We start from the raw sequence: 19878 nt of genomic DNA on the forward strand, positions 1-19878 counted from the left end.
CTCACATCCATACATGACTACTGGAAAAACCATAGCTTTGAGTATATGGACATTTGTCAGCAAAGTAATGTCTCTGCTATTTATTATACTGTCTAGGTTTGTCATAGGTTTCCTTCCAAGGAGCAAGCGTCTTTTAATTTTGTGGCTGCAGTCACCATCTGCTGTGTGATTTTGGAGCTCAAGAAAATAAAATCTGTCAATGCTTCTACTTTTTCCTCATATCTTTGCCATGAAGTGATGGGTCCAGATGCCATGATCTTATTTTTTAATGTTGAGTTTCAAGTCAGCTTTCTCACTGTCCTCAATAAAAGAAGCAAATATTTCTTTTCTCTGTTTCATCCCTCTATAGCTTTATGGAAAGACCTGATGCCTGTGATAGAAACAGTTATAGCTTAGAAATCAGGAGACCTGACCCCATCCTGGGTGTGCTGTGTTGTCCTGAGAAAGCCAGTTAGCATTCCTAAGGCTTACCTTCTGCACCTTAAAATTAAAGGGCTGGAGAAGATCCCTGTTTCCTGCATGTTGGTCCTGATCTCGGGAACTTAGAGTAATACTGGACCTCACCCCCAAAGAATCTCATTTAGAGGTCTGAGCTGGTGCCCCAGTTTCTGTATTTTTCAAAAGTTCTAGAGAAAATTCTTGCATGCAGTGATATTTAGGAACCATTGGAGTAGCTTATCTTTGAAGATCCTTCCAGCTCTATAATTCTATCCTGTTTAAAGTGTGTAAGGGTTTTATTGAAAAGAAAATGCTATTAGAATATAATATCCCAATGACAGGAGAAGGAGTGTGGTTTTATTCACGCTGACTTGTGTCTATTGTGTGGTATGGAAGGTCACATGTGCTTATTAGCCCGACTGAGTGAATGTCAAGGGTAAATACTCATTACCAGGGTTTGTACATTTGCTGCTTTGTACATCAGCAGCCTAATTGTGTGATGCCGCTTCTCGCTCATAACTTTATTAGTTCATGTAGCCACCTTCATGGTAATTCTCTCTCATCATGTGATGCTGCTAGAGATTCTGCAGTAGCAGAAAACATGTGAAACAAGTTTCACATGAATATTATTACCATTGGATTGATAGAAGGAGGCTGAACAATTTTCATGACACCAGGGGGAGGGGTGGGGTTTCCCTGTAGAAAATGAGAAGGATTATTTACTGGGGCCTGGAGCTAGCTTGGTTGTTAGTTGCAGCTGAAGAACTTTTCCTGAGCTCTCTCCTCCATGAGAGCTGAAATATGAGAGAACTTGCAATTATTATCCTGAATTTTTTCTGATATGCATTTTTAGATTCATGTCAATAGATATGCCTATTTGCAGTACTCTTACCAGCTGATACTGAATATCCTAGGAATGTCTGTGAGTGAATCCTTTTTGCTATTGAAACTATGTCCTTTCTCTTGCTCTGGATATTAATCTGATTTTTAAATATGCATTCATGTCTCAGACTAACATAATCTTGAGTTCCTGGTGTCATTTTTTTTTTTTTTTAACCTGATCATCTGTGTATACAGAGCTGTACCTAAGCCCTTGAAGGTAATCACTTAAATACATCTTCCTTAATCTTCTTTTCTGGGCAGTGAGAGGAAAAAAACAATAAGAAGTCAGGAGAGTTGTGGAGAAGCACAGCTTCTTGGGAGCCTGATATCTATTTCTCGTTTCTTTGTAATCTTTACCAAGATGCCTTGCTTCCTTGGTTTAAAGTCTCTGGGGAAATTGTGCAACTCGGGGAAAGTCAAAGCCACCTCATCTGAGAAAACCAACACCAGGGGCTCGTACAAAAGGAGATTGGTTGTCGAGGATGTGAGTTTCCCTGGGAGCCCCTCCCCAGCTCACAGACGGGCCACTATCACTCATTTGTTTTATCTACATCCTGATGTCTACTGCACATTTGAGCACTTGTTGAGCAACCTTGATCCTCTTGGTAAGTAAAAGAGCCCACTCTGGACACGGCTTTGTGTTTTGTGGTTGGCATAAGTAATAAAGTACTGTCTAGAACCATTCTTCCATTATGTATTCTTCAAAAGAAATACGATCCTGGATATATAATTAATGGGGTGAGGGTGGGAGTAATGGAGAATGTAACATAAGTACAGTCATGGAACTGAATTCTGAGGGCATTTTTGTCCATGATTTTACGATCTCAGTAACAAATATGTCTCTTTCCAAACTTGGTAGTTTGTTATAGTTCAGTCACTCAGTCATGTCCGATTCTTTGTGACCCCATGAACTGCAGCATGCCAGGCTTCCCTGTCCTTCACTAGCTCCCAGAATTTGCTCAAATTCATGTCCATTGAGTCAGCGATGCCATCCAACCATCTCATCCTCTGTCGTCCCCTTCTCCTCCTGCCCTCAATCTTTCCCAGCATCAGGGTCTTTTCCAATGAGTCAGCTCTCTGTACTCTTTGTACTAATAACAGTCTATAACAGGAAGTGTGATGGAAAAGAGGGCTTCCCAGGTGGCACCGTGGTAAAGAATCCACCTGCCAAGGTAGGAGATGTGAGAGATGTGGGTTCGATCCCTTGGGTTTGGAAGATCCCCTGGAGTAGGAAATGGTAACCTGCTCCAGTATTCTTGCCTGGAAAATTCCATGGACAGAGGAGACTGGCAGGCTACAGTCCGTGGGGTTGCAAAGAGTTAGAAAAGAAAGATCTCTATTTATAGATGATTTTCTTTCATATAACAAAGGATGAATGGAAAAGCAATAGTCAAGGCAACAGATTACTTGTGGTAAAATAGGACCTAAGTGAAGTTGAGATCTAAATCGTGTTAACTGCCTTAGGTATACTTATGAAATATTTAAAAAGAAAAGAAAAAGAAAGGATGTAAATTGTTGAGAGAACTTGTTGAGGCTTCTTCTCAGTGAAACTTGTTAGAAAGTGGTCACTCATCCATAGGCCTGGGAAAGAAGTTGAGAAACCCAGTCTGAGGACAAGAGTTATTATACTTAAGAGTTCTCAGACTTGGAAATTATGATTTCTTTTTTGAGAAGATGGCACCTACCCAACTTCTCACTCCTTGTCAAAATCAGTACTAGAATTTGTATAGGAAGCAGAAGGCTATTAGAGATGGTCCCTATAAACATGTGAAGATGACCCCAAAGAGCAAGAAAACAGAATATATACCTGGTCATTCTTTGCTAGAGAGGATGGCAGGAGTGGATGAAGGCTAGGTCAGGGAAGGGAGTTAACCTATACTAGGGTGTTCTGTTTGCAATTAATTTTTCAGCAGCTTTATTAAGATATTGAGATGCTTTGTTGAGATTCTTGTTCCTTGGAAGGAAAGCTATGACAAACCTAGACAGTGTGTTAAAAAGCAGAGACATCGCTTTGCTGACAAAGGTCTTTCTAGTCAAAGCTATGGCTTTTCCAGTAGTCATGTATAGATGTGAGAGTTGAACCATAAAGAAGACTGAGCACTGAAGAATTGATGTTTTTGAACTGCAGTGCTGGATAAGACTCTTGAGAATCCCTTGAACTGCAAGGAGATCAAACCAGTCAATCCTAAAGGAAATCAGTCCTGAATATTCTTTGGAAGGACTGATGCTGAATACTTTGAATATGCTGAATACTCCAATACTTTGGCCACCTGATGTGAAGAACTGACTCATTGGAAAAGACCCCGAGGCTGGGAAAGATTGAAGGCAGGAGGAGAAAGGGACAACAGAGGATGAGATGGTTGGATGGCATCATTGGTTCAATGGACATGAGTTTGAGTAAACTCCTGGAGATAGTGAGAGACAGGGAAGCCTGGTGTGCTGCAGTCCATGGGGTTGCAGAGAGTCAGACATGACTGAGTAACTGAACAACAACAAATTGAGATACATTTCATACATCATGCAATTCACCGAGAGGCTGGCTAGGAGATCAGTGTTAAGGCAGAGCAGGATACTGATCTGACAGATGCTGACAGCTGTTTGACTCTCTCACTCTTTAACAGTCTTCATTTCACTACTCCAGGCTCATCCTTTTCAGGGGAGCAAGGAGTAGGGATAGGGAAACCATGACTTCTGTCCTCAGGTCTCTTATAAGCCACTCTAGGAGAAATTGGTTCAGAGCCAGCTGACCATGTATATTGCAGTAGTTTAGGGCACCTCTCTTAAATATTGGATTCCCCTGCTGGTGGATACCTAAAGACCCTTTATTGAGTTAAAAAAGTTAATTCATCAATTAGGGGTAAAAACAAAACATGTAGCTTTCCTCTGGAGCTAACAATTATGAATGAATTTGGTGCTTCTGTTCAGTGACTCTACTAAAAGAGATTCAAATTAAATGTTTCTGGAATGAGCTGTTGATGCTCATGAAAGAGATAAGGTCTGCCAGTAGAGAAGGCAGGAAGTCAGGAGGAGACCAGGTAACCTGTGGCTGAAGGATAATGTGCTGGACAATAGCTTATCAGTAATTTCAATCACAGGGGAGCAAGAGAATAAAAAGTATCAAAGAGAGCCTGGGTAAAGGAAAATGTAACCTTCTCTAGGGTATTGGTATCTTATTGGGGGCAGATAAGGAAATCTGGGGAATTAGTTCAGCATGTGGGCTTTGGGATTGGACATTTCAGAATTCCAGTTCCAACTCTTCAACTTATTCAATGTGTTGTTTTGGGGAAATTAATGTCTCCAAGTGACAATTTCCTCATCTGAAAGGTATGCAGAAGAATGCACACTTCACGTGATTGCTATGAGCAGGTCCATCCCCAGGGCATATGTGTTCCTGGGCAAATAGTTTTTGAGGAGATCCTGTTTATATAAACAATTTTAGTCACCCCAAGTCAATGTGTCAGCAGTCCAACCCTGCTCAGTCATGGTAAAAAAACACCACGCCAGCCTCAGAGAGTGATTGTTCACCAAACTCCCCTCCTGGAATTGAACTGACTCCAGGGCCCTGGTTGGCTAGAGTGCCTCTAGGCATCTGGTCAACCCCCTGCATGGCATGAGACGGACGCAGAGGATCGTCAGAGAGAGCTCCAAAGAGGAGGCTGGACTGCCCTGCCTAGATAGCACTGCTGGCTCCAGTTGGTCCCAGGCACCAGAAGGAGACTTAGGTGTATTTCCCCCCATCTCTTTATTTTTCACAAACCCTTTTTATTTTGTATTGGGATATGTGTGCATGTGCATTCAGTCATATCCAACTCTTTGCGACCTCATGGAGTGTAGTCCACCGGGCTCCTCTGTCCACGGAGCTTTCCAGGCAAGAATACTGGAGGGGGTTGCCATTTCCTTCTCCGGGGGATCTTCCCGATGCAGGGATGAAACCCCTGTCTTTTGCTTCTCCTGCATTGGCAGGCAGGTTCTTGACCAGCTGAGCCACCAGGGAAGCCCCTGTATTGGGATATAGCCAATTAACAATGCAGTGATAGTTTCAGGTGAACAGTGAAGGGACTAAACCATACATATACAATTATATATTCTCTCCCAAATTCCTCTCCCTTCCAGGTTGCCACAAAACATTGAGCAGAGTTCCGTGCGCTATACAGTAGGTTCTTTTTGGTTATCCATTTCAAATATAGCAGCATGTACTTGTATGTCCCAAGCTCCCTAACCATGCTCTTCTTGCATCTTTCCTCCCAACCCAGCAACCATAAGTTCATTATCTAGGGACTTAGTTTTTTTTTTTTTTAAACATAAGGATGTTTATTGTTTATATAACAGTAATTCCAGTTCCAGTGTTGGTTCTGCAGCTCATGATGAGGACTTAGACATTTTTGAGGAAGGTGTGGTTTAGAGCCAGGGCCTGTGCTTGCTTGAGTCTAAGGGCAGCATTGATTGTAAGGATTAAATGAGAACATGCACATCAGAGGTGTTTGCTATAGTGACACACACAAGCACCCACTAAAGTTTAACTATAATAAAAGTACAATAAAATCATTCATTATTTTGAAAGCAATGATTTCTATTGTTTGTCTTCCATGGCTGTAAACCAATAGAAGTCCAGTTTCCAGTGCTGCTGGGGCCCAGGAGTATACACACAGCGCAGCAAGTGGGGTTCCCAGGAAGCCACTCTGTGAGTTTGGAGTATCCTGTTTAGGACAGGTGCCTGAAGGAAGCCCCACCTCCTGTCGTCATATGTGTTCCTGTGTGAGCAAAGCCCCACAGTGCTCAGGGGCAGCTCCTGGCAGGACACTCAGGGATATTTGGCAGAGGCCTCCTGCAGCTGCCAGAAGGACCTCAAGGTGCCACAACTTCCTGTTTTTGTCCAGTACTCACTTTTGTTTTGAGCTGTGCAGGGCTCCACCTATGTGTCTCTCTCCTTTGTCATGCTCAAAACAACCCCTGGAAGTCACTAGAGAAGTAACTGTTTTCCCCATTTCAGAACAGGAAAGGAATTGGCAAGAAACTGGATGTGTAGACAAAGCAAATAGATAAGTGAACGTAAAAAGTAGCTTCTGCGTGTGGATATGGTTGTATCTCTGATCATGGATGCCATACCATTCTAGAACCAGGGTCATTCATTGAGGGCCTGCTATGTGTCCAGTATTGTGTCAAGTGCTTTATAACCTTCCCCATTTAACATTCTTAAAAACTCAACGAAGCAAGTACTACTTTCATTTTCATTTTACAGATGAGGAGAGTGAGGCACATGCAGTTAAGAAATGTGCTAGAAGTCACGTAGGTACTAAGTAAAAGAGCTAGATTTGGACTCAGGTTGGCCTGACACCCAAGTTCATGGTCTTAAACCATGATGCTGTAAGGCCTCAACCCGGGAGCTTAAGGTCAAATCATCCATAGAAATTGCTAATCAGTGGCATACTTAAATTTTGTAAATAATAGTGCTGATGAAGTACTTTAATAACTCAGCTCTGAAGAGTCTCTTATCAAATAAATTGGTTTTTCCAGGAAAATTAGCAAACATTTCTTTTTCCTAGTTCATGATCACAAGCTCTCTGTATGGGGTTTTCTCCTCACTTTCCAGTAGGAACTTCGAGTAACTTGCTAAACCTGTGTTTTTCTCTGACCTCTTGAGCTTTTGGGTCCAGTACAAATGAAAGAGGCATATTTAGGGCAATTACCTTCTCAGCAAACAAACAAGAAGAGGCTAGCACTGTTATCAAAAGCCCTAAGGTTATAATGAAAGGATTCAATGATTATGTTGTCAGCTGAGTCTACATCCCAAAGCAGAAAGTTCTGGACTGAATACCAGTGACCAAAACAGAATTGACAGTTCCCTCCCTGGTAAAGCGGTTCATATCCCCTAAGATAGAAGGGGATTTTTCTCTTGTTCAGAGACCTGCTGTGTCCCCGCTATTATCTTCTCTACCGCTCCTAGGGATTGTCTTCATTTGGAATGATCTGTCTCCCTAAGAGGCTTCCCTTGTGGCTCAGCTGGTAAAGAATCCGCCTGCAATGAGGGAGACCTGGATTCAATCCCTGGGTTGGGAAGATCCCCTGGAGAAGAGAAAGGCTACCCACTCCAGTATTCTGCGATTTACCGTGTAACTGAGAGAACATCATAGGTGATTTAATACATTGTTGTTTCCTGTTTTGTTCATGGCGTGTAACTCATGTGGTTCTCTAACTTTCTTTTCATGTCCCTTCTCATCCCATTTGCTGTCATCAGTCCCATCCCCATGGATCAGACATTGATGTCAAAGGGCCAGGGGAAGGTCTTGGGCACTGTGGGCCAAAGGCTAAAAAGGGACTTTGTTGTCCACAGTTTGAGGAGCGTACCTCCCAAAGCTCTGTGGGGCTTTGCTATTGCATCTTCCCGGTGTTATTGAGATGCTGTGTTGGAAAAGTGTTTTAAATACTTGGCAAATCTTAGACTCAATGGTGAAGACCCCTACCCACCTCACCTTAAATCTGAGAGAGGTGTTGAACTTCTGGCCATAAAAAATGTTTCCCAGAAGATGTGACAAGGAGCAATATGTGGTTCCTCCCGTCAGCCCTGCTGTCCTCGCTGCCAGCTGTGAGTGGCTGTCTGGGCACACAGCAGTGACAGGGCCCTGGCATTGGCAAGGCGATACCCGCAGTCATGGTCTTAATTCCTCCACCGCACCCGCCACCAGCGCCTCGTCATTTGTTGATGGGACATGGTTTCCTAGTCTCTTGAGGTGGGAAAAGATAGTGAACGGTTTCTTCTAAATCTTGGGAGGGCATGGAAGGAGAGGTGAGGTTTTCAGCTGTTAATATGCGGTAAATCATTAGACAGGGCTTCCCCAGTGGCTCAGCGGTAAAGAGTCTGTCTGTAATGCAGGGGCCGCAGAAGATGTGTCTGTAATGCAGGTTCGATCCCTGGGTTGGGAAGATCCCCTGGAGGAGGAAATGACAATCCACTCCAGTATTCTTGCTTGGAGGATCCCATGGACAGAGGAGCCTGGCAGGCGACACAGTCCATGGGGTAGCAAAGAGTCAGACTTGACTGAAGCGACTTAGCATGCGTGCAAAGCATTAGACAGCCAGCATGTTTTCATTGATTTATAGTTATCTATTACCCCTGTTAACTTCTCAAAGCTCCTGTTCCATTAGTTTAATCATATTTCCCAGAATCAGAATTTCAAGCCCTTGACGGTCAGACACTGCCTTTCTACCACGTCCAACCATTACCCCACCCCCAACAACCTCACAGCAGATGCCTTTGTCACAGATGTCTCAAGGGCCTTTTCACCTTGGGTCTCACTGTGTAATGTTCTGCTGCTTGGTATAGCCTTCTTTGTTCCTCTGATTCTCAGGTGGAATTCGCTTTAAGCTTTTCCTCCTCTGAGCAGGCTTGTCTTACCTCTTGCCTCATCCTCTCTGTGATGTACAGTATCCCATGCATGAACTCTGTTAGAACTCTGTTAGAGCTGCCTGTTTATAGGCCTGTCTTATTTAGCACACTGTGAGGTCCTCTCTGAGAGTGTGGGGGGAGCCACATTTCTATTTTTACTCTATGATAGTACCTGGCATGGAAAAAGACTGTAAGTGTATGAGTAAAGGAATAAATTGATGCTTGTAGAAATCAAATCACTATGTTACAATACAGTGGGCATAAAATTATCCCCTCCCTTCAAGTAGCTGAGGCCAGAAGAAGCAGTTTGGTGCAGTGACTGAAAGTTCCGGGGCTGTGGTGTCAGGCTACCCTGCCAAGTTCAAAGTCCAGCACCACTTGTTTTAGACGTTCTGACTTAGACGCAATACTTCATGTTTTTGAGCCTTAGTTTTATCACTTGTCAAATGTGGATAATACTACCTACATAGCTGTAGTGGTGTGAGGACTGAAATAAAATAGAAATATGAAAGAAGAGGATAAACTAGCATTAGTAGCTTCTCAAGAACTTTCACCCTCTTTCCTCTTCTCTCCTGCTCAAATGTGGGAGAAGCAAAATAAATTCTTAGGTAATAAATGCGATTAGTTTTCCAAGCAAGGCAAGATAACCTGGACCTGGGGGTGGCCAGGGAAATACAAAGTAGGATTTGAGCTGCAAAATAGAAAAGATGTACCCAGAGTATGAGTAGAAAGAAAATATCCCAGTGAAATGAGATTAAAAAGAAAAAAGATAGTAGACGTTTTTCACTTTATTCACTGCCTCTCTTTGCTTGGTCTAGCCTTAATCTTTTAATGTGTTTCTTTGTTTTTATTTATTTAGTTTTTAGGTCTAGGAATATGGATGAGTAACTTATTTTCACAGGAAAATATTCCCATGTAATTTGCTTCCTTGAGTAACTGAATATGCTGAAATGCCCCCAATAGTTTTAATTATATGTACTTAAAAACTGATTTTATTTGAAGTCAGAGAATAAGGCAATCTGTTTTATTGTTTAGCATTCAGATATTTTTCTCTGGCTTAAGAATTTTTTTGACTCTTTGTAAGAGTGGCCTACCTTCATAGAAACCCCTGATTAAGCATCATTTGATCCTAGTGAATCTGGGGTACGACCCAGTGCTTATCACTATAGATGCCTGTTACCTTGGTAAATCAGCCATGAATCTGGAATGGCTCTTGGATGCCTGATGAAGGCAGTCAATAGGAAGGCAGCTGCATAGTCTGCTTACTATTCTTGATGTAGCCTGAAGAGTGGTGATTTCTTTCTGTACCTCCAGAAGGTACCACACTCAGCATGTTGGAGAAATCCTCTGTAGAATCAGAATTCATGAGCCCTTCAAACTAATATGTCAGAACTCTAGAAGGACTATGGTATGCCTTAGAATTCTAGATGTTTCCTAAATATGGAAATAAAATTTTGACATCAACATCTTCCTACCGAGAGTGAGGGACTGAGGTCCAGAGAAGTGAAATGACTTTTGCCAGTTCTGTTAGATAAATTAGTGGTGGAATTACATGAAGAACTGGCCTTCTTTCTCTCTGCTTAACACTACAAAAGAAAAGAACAATGGGTTATCAAAAATTGTTTTAGTTTAGTTTGAGATTCACCTCAGGTGAAACTTTTCTTTGAATCTTCTCAAGACATCCCTTCTTTGGGGAATATCACACAAATGCCCATTTATGGAAAAGTATTTACACCTTTACGCACTCTTAGGCTTGGTGACCCACTCCAGTATCCTTGCCTGGGCAATCCCATGGACAGAGAAGCCTGGCGTACTACAATCCATGGGGTCTCAAAGAATGTACATGACTTAGTGACTGAACAACAGCAACAACATAAAGCTTTTTTTGTCTGCATGTCTCTCTTTGCTAAGTAGTAAGGTTCTTAATTGCAAGAAAATGGTTTTAACTGGCTTTGTTTCTCTAGTATATAATATATACTGTGCTTGGTGAATAAACGTATTTCATACATTTTAAAAACTGATATAATTCACATGCCATAAAAATATACCATTATATCATGTACAATTCTGTGGTTTTTAGTATATTCACAAAGTTGTGCAAACATCACCACCATCTAATTCCAGAGCATGTTCATCACCCCAAAAAACGACCCTATAACCATTTGCAGTCACCCCTGTTACCAACACTCCCAAGCCCTTGGGAACTCCTGGTCTATTTTCTGTCTCTATGGATTTGCCTATTCTGGACATTTCCTATAATTGGAATTACATAGCAAGTGACCTTTTGTATGTGGCTGCTTTCGCTTAGCATAATGTTTTCATAGTTCACTGATGTTGTAGCAAGTATCACTACTTCATTCCTTTTTATGGATGAGTAATATCCCATTGTATGGATATACCACATTGTATTTATTCATCAGCTGATGGACATTTGGGTTGTTTCTGCTCTAGGGTATTATGAATAATGCTGGTAGGAACACATGTATACAACTTTTTGTGTGGACATAAGACATATGTTTTCCATTTTCTTGGAATACGTAAGAGTGGGATTGCTGGGTCATGTGTTATCGCCATTTTTGTTGTTGTTATTGTTTGTTTTTTTTGGCCATGTCATGTGAAATGCAGGATCTTAGTTTCCTGACCAGGGATCAAACCCGCACAGCCTGCATTGGGAGCAGAGAGTCTTAACCACTGGACCACCAGGGAAGTCCCTGTTAACTCTGTATTTTAACTTTTTGAGGAACTGTGAGACTGTTTTCCCCAGTGACTACACTATTTTACATTAAAATTGCCCTTAATATAATTTCAAATTAAGTCAGAATTGTTCCCCAAATATGAAATAACCAGTTTTCTCTAAAGTGAAAAATCTCGTTTTTATATTCATACCTGTTTGTACCCTGTATCTTAATCTTCAAAACCTTGTATATCCCTACAATTTTTTAAATTTTTGCTTATATATTTGGCTGAGCTGTGTCTTAATTGTGACATGTAGGATCTTTAGTTGTGGCACAGGAACTCTTAGTTGCAGCGTGTGGAATCTAGTTCCTTGACCAGGGATAGAACCCCAGACCCCCTGCATTGGGAGCACAGAGTCTTAGCTACTGGGCCACCAGGTAAGTTCCTATCCCTATAACTCAAAGGTCTGCAAACACATTATGTAAAGGAAGATAGGCTCTTTACTCGATGACATTAGTTAGCTGGTTTTGTTATTCCTCTGCAGGTGCCTTAGGATAGCCTCCAAATTTTGTCTGGTTGCTGTTAAAAGATCTTTCCTCATCCAAGTTCTGTAGCCATAGATAGCAACTGAAATGAATCAGAGGATGTCAGAGATGTTCTGACTCACAATGCCCAGAAAAATCCCACTCACAGAGGTTTGTATGTGGTGCAGTGGAAAGGGAGAATTCTCATGACACAAAAGTGGCCCCCAGGCATAAAGATGGAAAGAAAAGTCAAATAGTTAGAGCCACTGCCAGCAACCAGCTTTCTCCCTTTCTGCCTGGCCAGCCCCAGATCATGCTGTCAGGTCATTTTTTATATCACTAGAATATTCTAGGCTATTTAACATTTGCTCTTCGTGTGGGACAATTCCCAGTTCTGTTTCCTATCACTCTTTTCCCTGAAGTGCTATCATGTGATTCTAGTGTTCAGCTGGATAGGTTCATCTGTTACCTTTTCCTCGGGCCAGACTTGTCCTTGAAGCGACACTCCAAATCTGTAACCACTTGGTAGCTAGCCCTGTTGTAGAGGTACTGGCTACTTGATAAATAACTGCCGTATTGTTGAGGTCATCCATTGCTGCAATATTATCATTGGTGGAAATACTATGTGATGTTACTTTTTTTAGTAATACTTCAACTGAACTTGATCTTGCATAGATCATGGTTCGGTTGGTCTATTTTAAGAGTTTAAAGAGGACACAGGTAGGTACTTTCAACAAATTTCTTGGTTTCCTCTTTTATCTGAATACCAGGAGTAGTCCAGTTCATTTTCTTTCTGTAGGAACTGGTGAAAAGATGCAGAGCTCATCCAACTTTCTGTAACTCCTCCTGTATTTTGGGAGGACCACATTCTATTAATACTTGAAACTTTCTCTATCTTTTTCACTAAATGGCAAGCATTTTTCAAAACTTTATAGCATTTTCTCAGTATTTCTGATTCCCATCCCTTTCTACCTCCTTTTAAAGTTATTTCAGTACTTGTGCTACTTGTCTTACTAGAATGTAAACTCAATGAGGGCTTAATCTAGGCATCTCTGATCTACTTATCACTGTCAACTTTATGAAGCTTTATGAAGTTTTGTGTATTGTAGATGTTCAGTAAATATTTTTAGCATAATTAGTGAATCAGTAGTAATTTCTTTTTATTCTTCACTGAATTTTGCCCACTTTGCCTTCAATTGTATGATGCTATGACTTCATACTGTTTTTATAGCTTCCTTACTTTTTTCCATGTGTAAATTTAATAGTCAATGAAAGTGAAAGTCGCTCAGTTGTGTCCGACACTTTGTGACCCCGTGGACTATACAGTCCATAGAATTCTCCAGGCCAGATTACTGGAGAGGGTAGCCTTTCCCTTCTCTAGGGGATCTTTCCAACCTGGGGATTGAACCCTGGTCTCCGGCATTGCAGGTAGATTCTTTACCAGCTGAGCCACAAAGGAAGCCCAATAGTCAATGAAGCGTGTTGGTAAATGCTCAGCACTCTTAGTACGTTTTATTCAGGAAGGGAAAAATATATTGTGGGATCCAGATCCAATACCAAGGGAAATTTAAATTCTAAATATTTCCCTTCCTGTCCTCCCTCCAATCTCCCCAAGCCCCAACAAATCTTATGCATATGCAGAGTGTTTCTATCTTGCTGGGGGATGGTGAGAGGGGAGGAAAGGAATAAAACTACCTTCTATATCGCTTTCAGAAATACAGCCAATGTGGCATATGGCATATAGTACTAGCACAGTCTTTGGTGGAATTGTAGCAATGTGAAACTATTTAAAATTTTAAAATGAAAGCACAAGTATATATGGAAATACAGTAGAATAATATTTTAAAATGACTCATTCCTACAGAGCTTGATAAATTTCATAAATCACATCCTTCCCCCTAAAATATAACTGCAGGCTTAAAAGACACTTAGGGGCATATTGATTTATGAGGCAGTCCTTAGTTCTGATCCCTGTAACCAGAATTAATCCAAGTAGCCTTGTTTACATATTTAAAGGAAGAAGCATTTGAGCACAGTGTGTGTGCATATAAATTCATTGTGTTTGTACAAAAAAATGATGTAATTAATCACTGGTTCTCTTGAGAAAAAAATCATGCATTCTGTCTGATGAGCAAATTTGGTCTCTTCAGGGTATTGTTCTAGAATCTGTCTCTACCATCTAAAGCAAAAGACTAGAAAGTAATCAGTGGGTCAAGACTAATTTTTCTTTCTTTTTAAGCATAAAAGTATAGATAACCTAGATTCTCTTTTGTGTTGAAACTCTCCCCCCCTCCGAGACATGGATTCAAGGACAAACCACATATTTGAAAGATGATCCCAGGAAGCAATAACAGGGGAGTGAAGCCAGCAAAAGGTTACCAGTGTGGGCAGCCAAGGCTTAACTGATTGGAACTCTGGTAGACAGTGCAGATACACCCCAGGGATGTCCCAGCCAAGGGACAAGGAAGCTGGGGTATTTGTCTACCATCTCCCCATCAGTCACTTGTTGAAAACTGCTTCCAGGGGCATTAACTCACTCACTGTGATGTTTCCAGGAACCAGGTTTGACTTTTAGAAGTGAATGCCAAGGAGACACCAGCATTCAAAAGAGGGAGGAATCGGGGACTTCCCTGGTGGTCCAGTGGTTAAGACTTTGCCTTCCAATGCAAGGGGTGCAGGTTTGATTCCTGGTCAGGGAGCTAAGATCCTATATGCCTCGTGGCCCAAATACCAAAACGTAAAACACAAACAGTATTGTAACAAATTCAATAGAGACTTTAAATGGTCCCAATAAAAGATAAAAGAAAGAGGAATGCATATGTGTAAGAACATAGGGAGGACTCATCAGTTCAGTTCAGTCGCTCAGTCGTGTCTGACTCTTTGCGACCCCATGAATTGCAGCACACCAGACCTCTCTGTCCATCACCAACTCCCAGAGTCTACCCAAACCCATGTCCATTGAGTTGGTGATGTCATCCAACCATCTCATCCTCTGTCGTCCCCTTCTCCTCCTGCCCCCAATCCTACCCAGCATTAGGGTCTTTTCCAATGAGTCAACTCTTTGCATGAGGTGGCCAAAGTATTGGACTTTCAGCTTCAACATCAGACCTTCCAATGAACACCCAGGATTGATCTCTTTTAGGATGGATTGATTGGATCTCCTTGCAGTCCAAGGGACTCTCAAGAGTCTTCTCCAACACCACAGTTCAAAAGCATCAATTCTGCAGCGCTCAGCTCTCTTCACCGTCCAACTCTCACATCCATACATGACCACTGGAAAAACCATAGCCTTGACTAGACGGACTTTTGTTGGCAAAGTAATGTCTCTGCTTTTAAATATGCTATCTAGGTTGGCCATAACCTTCCTTCCAAGGAGTAAGCGTCTTTTAATTTCATGGCTGAAATCACCATCAGCAGTGATTTTGGAGCCCAAAAAAATAAAGTCTGACACTGTTTCCACTGTTTCCCCATCTATTTCCCATGAAGTGATGGGACCAGATACCATGATCTTAGTTTTCTGAACGTTGAGCTTTAAGCCAACTTTTTCACTCTCCTCTTTCACCTTCATCAAGAGGCTCTTTAGTTCTTCTTCACTTTCTGCCATAAGGGTGATGTCATCTGCATATCTGAGGTTATTGATATTTCTCCCGGCAATCTTGATTCCAGCTTGTGTTTCTTCCAGCCCAGCGTTTCTCATGATGTACTCTGCATGTAAGTTAAATAAGCAGGGTGACGATATACAGCCTTGACGTACTCCTTTTCCTATTTGGAACCAGTCTGCTGTTCCATGTCCAGTTCTAACTGTTGTTTCCTCACCTGCATACAGGTTTCTCAAGAGACAGGTCAGATGGTCTGGTATTCCCATCTCTTTCAGAATTTTCCACAGTTTATTGTGATCCACACAGTCAAAGGCTTTGGCATAGTCAATAAGGCAGAAATAGATGTTTTTCTGGAACTGTCTTGCTTTTTTGATGATCCAGCGGATATTGGCAATTTGATCTCTGGTTCCTCTGCCTTTTCTAAAACCAGCTTGAACATCTGGAAGTTCATGGTTCATGTATTGCTGAAGCCTGGCTTGGAGAATTTTGAGCATTACTTTACTAGCATGTGAGATGAGTGCAATTGTGCGGTAGTTTGAGCATTCTTTGGCATTGCCTTTCTTTGGAATTGGAACGAAAACTGACCTTTTCCAGTCCTGTGGCCACTGCTGAGTTTTCCAAATTTGCTAGCATATCGAGTGCAGCACTTTCACGGCATCACCTTTGAGGATTTGAAATAGCTCAACTGGAATTCCATCACCTCCACTAGCTTTATTCGTAGTGATGCTTTCTAAGGCCCACTTGACTTCACATTCCAGGATGTCTGGCTCTAGGTGAGTGATCACACCATCGTGATTATCTGGGTCATGAAGATCTTTTTTGTACAGTTCTTCTGTGTCTTCTTGCCACCTCTTCTTAATATCTTCTGCTTCTGTTAGGTCCATACCATTTCTGTTGAAGCCAGAAAGTGCTGAGCAGGCAGGCCTCAGGAAGCATAGGGTTCTAGGCTGCCCCAGGACTGTCGGTTCAGTCCCAGTCTCTTCCCTCCCCATTGGCTTCCTCTTTAACTCCTCAGGATTTTGGTATCAGCGTGTTTCTGGGAAGCCTGTTGCTGCTTGGTCTTACTTGATCTTTTAATACACACGCTGGCTTCTGCCTGGGACTTTTCTATATGACTCTGAGTTCATATTCTCAGAAGTGAAAACCTAATTGACCCAGATCCTCTTTCTCAAGATAGCATATACCTTGCAAGTGCTTGGCCAGCTGAGGTGTGGGTCCCCCTGCCTCATCCAGTATCCACTTATGATCCAGTGAGCCATGGCCAAGGCATGAAGTCATATTGCCCAGTGCCCACTCAAAATAGGGGACAGATGAGGAATGGTGAGGGCAAGCAGCCTCCAAGGCACCTCTATCTATGGGATTTTCCAGGCAAGAATGCTGGAGTGGGTTGCCATTTCCTCCTCCAGGGGAATCTTCCCAACCCAGGGATCGACCCTGCGTCTCTTGCATCTCCTGCATTGGTAGGTGGATTCTTTACCATTGTGCCATCTGGGAAGCCCTGCCATTAAAAGTTCTACAACATAAAATTTTTTTCCATTATTCCACAGACTCTTTCTCACGTTGTCAAAGTGTGTTATATTCTACCTAATGTTTGTCCTAAATAAAGTAAAATTTTACATTGTTGACATAAATTTTGACCTTTCATGTTTAAGCTATGCCCTGCTTATTTTGAATGCAAATATAGGAACACTGAACTCATTTGTGGAATCACTGAAATTGCACAATTTATATTTCATAAATTGTAGAGGCATATGTATTTCATTCTTTCCGGAAGTGTGGGAATTTGGCACTCAACTAGCTCAACTGTTTTTATTTTACTTTTTGGATGCATGCACATTCTAGGGCATGCTGAGGTGGCAACCCATCCTAATATTCTTGCTTGGAAAATCCCATGGACAGAGAAGCCTGGCAGGCTATAGTCCATGGGGTCACAAAGAATAGGACATGAGTGAGCAACTGAGCATGCACGCAGGAATGCTATTCCTTGAGGATGATCAGAGAGGGTGGATGATGGAACTGCATCCTAAAAGACTTGAGAATGTGGATCTGAGTACAACGTCTTTCCCTGTCCGGCCAAAGATGAGCCCAACAGGCCAAGATGATGCCATTCACCTGCAGACCCTATCATAAGAAGTCCAAAAACCAATGAAGGATAAAGTATCAGGAGAGAAGATCATTTTATAGAGGCAAAATGCAACATCATTTTCTTCTAGAAATGCCAAAGAAGTTGATACACACTGAGTGCATCGTGACTGAAAAAATGTGTGTGTGTTTGTGTGTGTGTGTGTATGTGTGTGTAGCTGGGCATAGGGAAAGGGTGACTCTTTTGTGACCTCTGTGGAAACAAAGACCTAACGAAGCAAAGGGAGAGCCCATGGCTTTGGATTCTGACAAACTTGTTTCCTAAAGTGTAAAGATGATATTATTTTATCCAGTTGTTAGGAGGATTAAATAAGGTGATAAATGATTGTAAAGAGACCAGAATGGTGGGTGACACGTAATAAGCTCCCTGTAAATGACAACAAAAGTAGTAATTAACTTACAGCTGATTCACATTGTTGTACAGCAGAAGCTAACACAACATTGTAAGGCAATTATACACCAATAAAAAATTAAGTTGTAAAAAAAGAAAAAAGAAAATTAGTATGAAGTAAGCTTGGCATAGATAATCATTTCTTGGGGGTTGAGTTTGGGAATTACTATAATATAACACCAATAATAAATGTGTTAAAAGAGGGGAAAAGGTGGTATTTAGGAGAAGTTATAAAGGAGATTTCATAAAATACTACCTGGTTAAGTTAAGTTCCTTTCAACTTGTTTCTCCCAAAGTGAATTACTGGTTTGGATCTTGGCAATTACTTTCAAGCAGCCACCAGCCACTAAGTTGATTTATGTATGAGACTGAATTTACTTTTAATTCACTTGAATGAGATTTCAAAATCAGTCTTTTTGATATAATAATGAACACTTAGCCAGCCTTTTGACCTACTGTGGTAAGTCAGTAACATTGGCTCCTTAGAATTTATCAAATGTTGTATGCCTACTTTGTGCCTATCACTATGTGAATTCAGATATTCACATGTGATCTCGTCCCTCAGAGAGCTCACCTTTTGCAAAAATAGACACACAAATGCTTCACTGCAGTGTTGTCATATTTGGAGCACTAATGACTTGTGTGTGCAACGCTCACACAAATGACATGCGTGTGCAATGCTCAGTCTCTCAGTCATGTCCAACTATTTGCAACCCCAGGGACTATAGTCTGCCAGGCTCCTCTATCCATGGAATTTTTCAGGCAAAAATACTAGAGTGGGTTGCCATTTCCTACTCCAGTGGATCTTTTGGACCCAGGGATCAAAACCGCATCCCCTGCATTGGCAGGTGGATTCTTTACCACTGTGCCACCTGGGAAGCCCTATTGGTGACATGAAGTAGCAGAAAGAAGAGGGTGTTGCTAGGAAATGCATCCAGCTTCAGATGATAGTAAATGACCATTTTTCTTTCCCAGTACTGTATTTCTACCTAGAAAATATTAGGGGAAAAGAAAAAGCTAATAATATTGGATTGGCCAAGAAGTTCATTTTGGTTTTTCCATAAGAAGGTATGGAAAACCCAAACAAACTTTTTGGCCAACTCACTAGTAAATTATTCAGGGGAAAAAGAGGCTTTTCCCCAAGTAATTCAGGGCTATTTCTGTACTTCTTGTGAGCTTCTCATGTGCCTGAAATTAGGCTAAAATCCATGAAACTCTCTGTACTATCAAAAGATCCTTTGAATTCCAGTAATCATTTCCAGTACACTTGTAGGAAAGTGACTGATTTTTACATTCCCGCTTCAGTTAATATCTATAGTGGATTATTTACGGAGAATTTTAAATAGAGCTTCCCTGGTGGATCAGATGCTAAAAAATCTGCTTGCAATGCAGGAGACTCAGGTTCAATCCCTAGATTGGGAAGATCTCCTGGAGAAGGAAACGGCAATTCACTTCAGCATTCTTGCTTGGAGAATCCCACCAACAGGGAAGCCTGGCGGGCTATAGTCCATGGGGTTGCAAAGAGTCAGACATAACTGAGTGACTAACATGCATTAGTGATTTTTCTTAAGCTGCAATCTGTTGCTTAGATACAAACTCAGAATTGACTTCTGAGAAAGACCGCAGAGAAGTTTTGGATACAAATGTAAAATAATTCTACTTGAAGAACTCATGGAAAAGAACTTTGCTGGGCATCGATTCTGTGAGATTCACATGGAAAAAATCCTAAGAATTCTCCATTGAAGACCTAAAAGTAGGATCAAGAGGGGTCAGACATTTAGGAATTTGTGTCAGACGGTAGGAAACTTTGGAATCGTCACTACCAATAAATTTTCATGAAGA

General features: G+C 41.5%; 1 protein-coding gene and 1 long non-coding RNA gene across 13 annotated transcripts in view; both read left to right on the forward strand.

Annotated features, from left to right (window-relative positions):
- Positions 1-19878, forward strand: part of ABLIM1 (actin binding LIM protein 1) — a 331405-nt gene that overhangs the window by 114375 nt on the left and 197152 nt on the right. For 2 of the 12 annotated variants that reach the window (XM_081573528.1, XM_081573529.1), the window contains exon 1: positions 1682-1925. The exons of 9 other annotated variants lie outside the window; for them this stretch is intronic. In XM_081573528.1, the coding sequence (XP_081429654.1) occupies positions 1682-1925 (244 nt within the window). Of the gene's footprint in view, positions 1-1681; positions 1926-19878 lie in introns of those variants that run through there. One more of the 12 variants, XM_081573531.1, reaches the window with a different exon arrangement.
- LOC145537197 (uncharacterized) lies at positions 5960-18143 on the forward strand. Its single transcript, XR_014076255.1, has 2 exons — positions 5960-8220; positions 16929-18143. It is a non-coding gene; the product is annotated as an uncharacterized LOC145537197 (long non-coding RNA).

Source organism: Giraffa tippelskirchi, chromosome 2 (assembly GCF_054371585.1).
Source record: "Giraffa tippelskirchi isolate mGirTip1 chromosome 2, T2T-mGirTip1v1.2.pri, whole genome shotgun sequence".
In the NCBI taxonomy this organism is placed as follows: domain Eukaryota; kingdom Metazoa; phylum Chordata; class Mammalia; order Artiodactyla; family Giraffidae; genus Giraffa; species Giraffa tippelskirchi.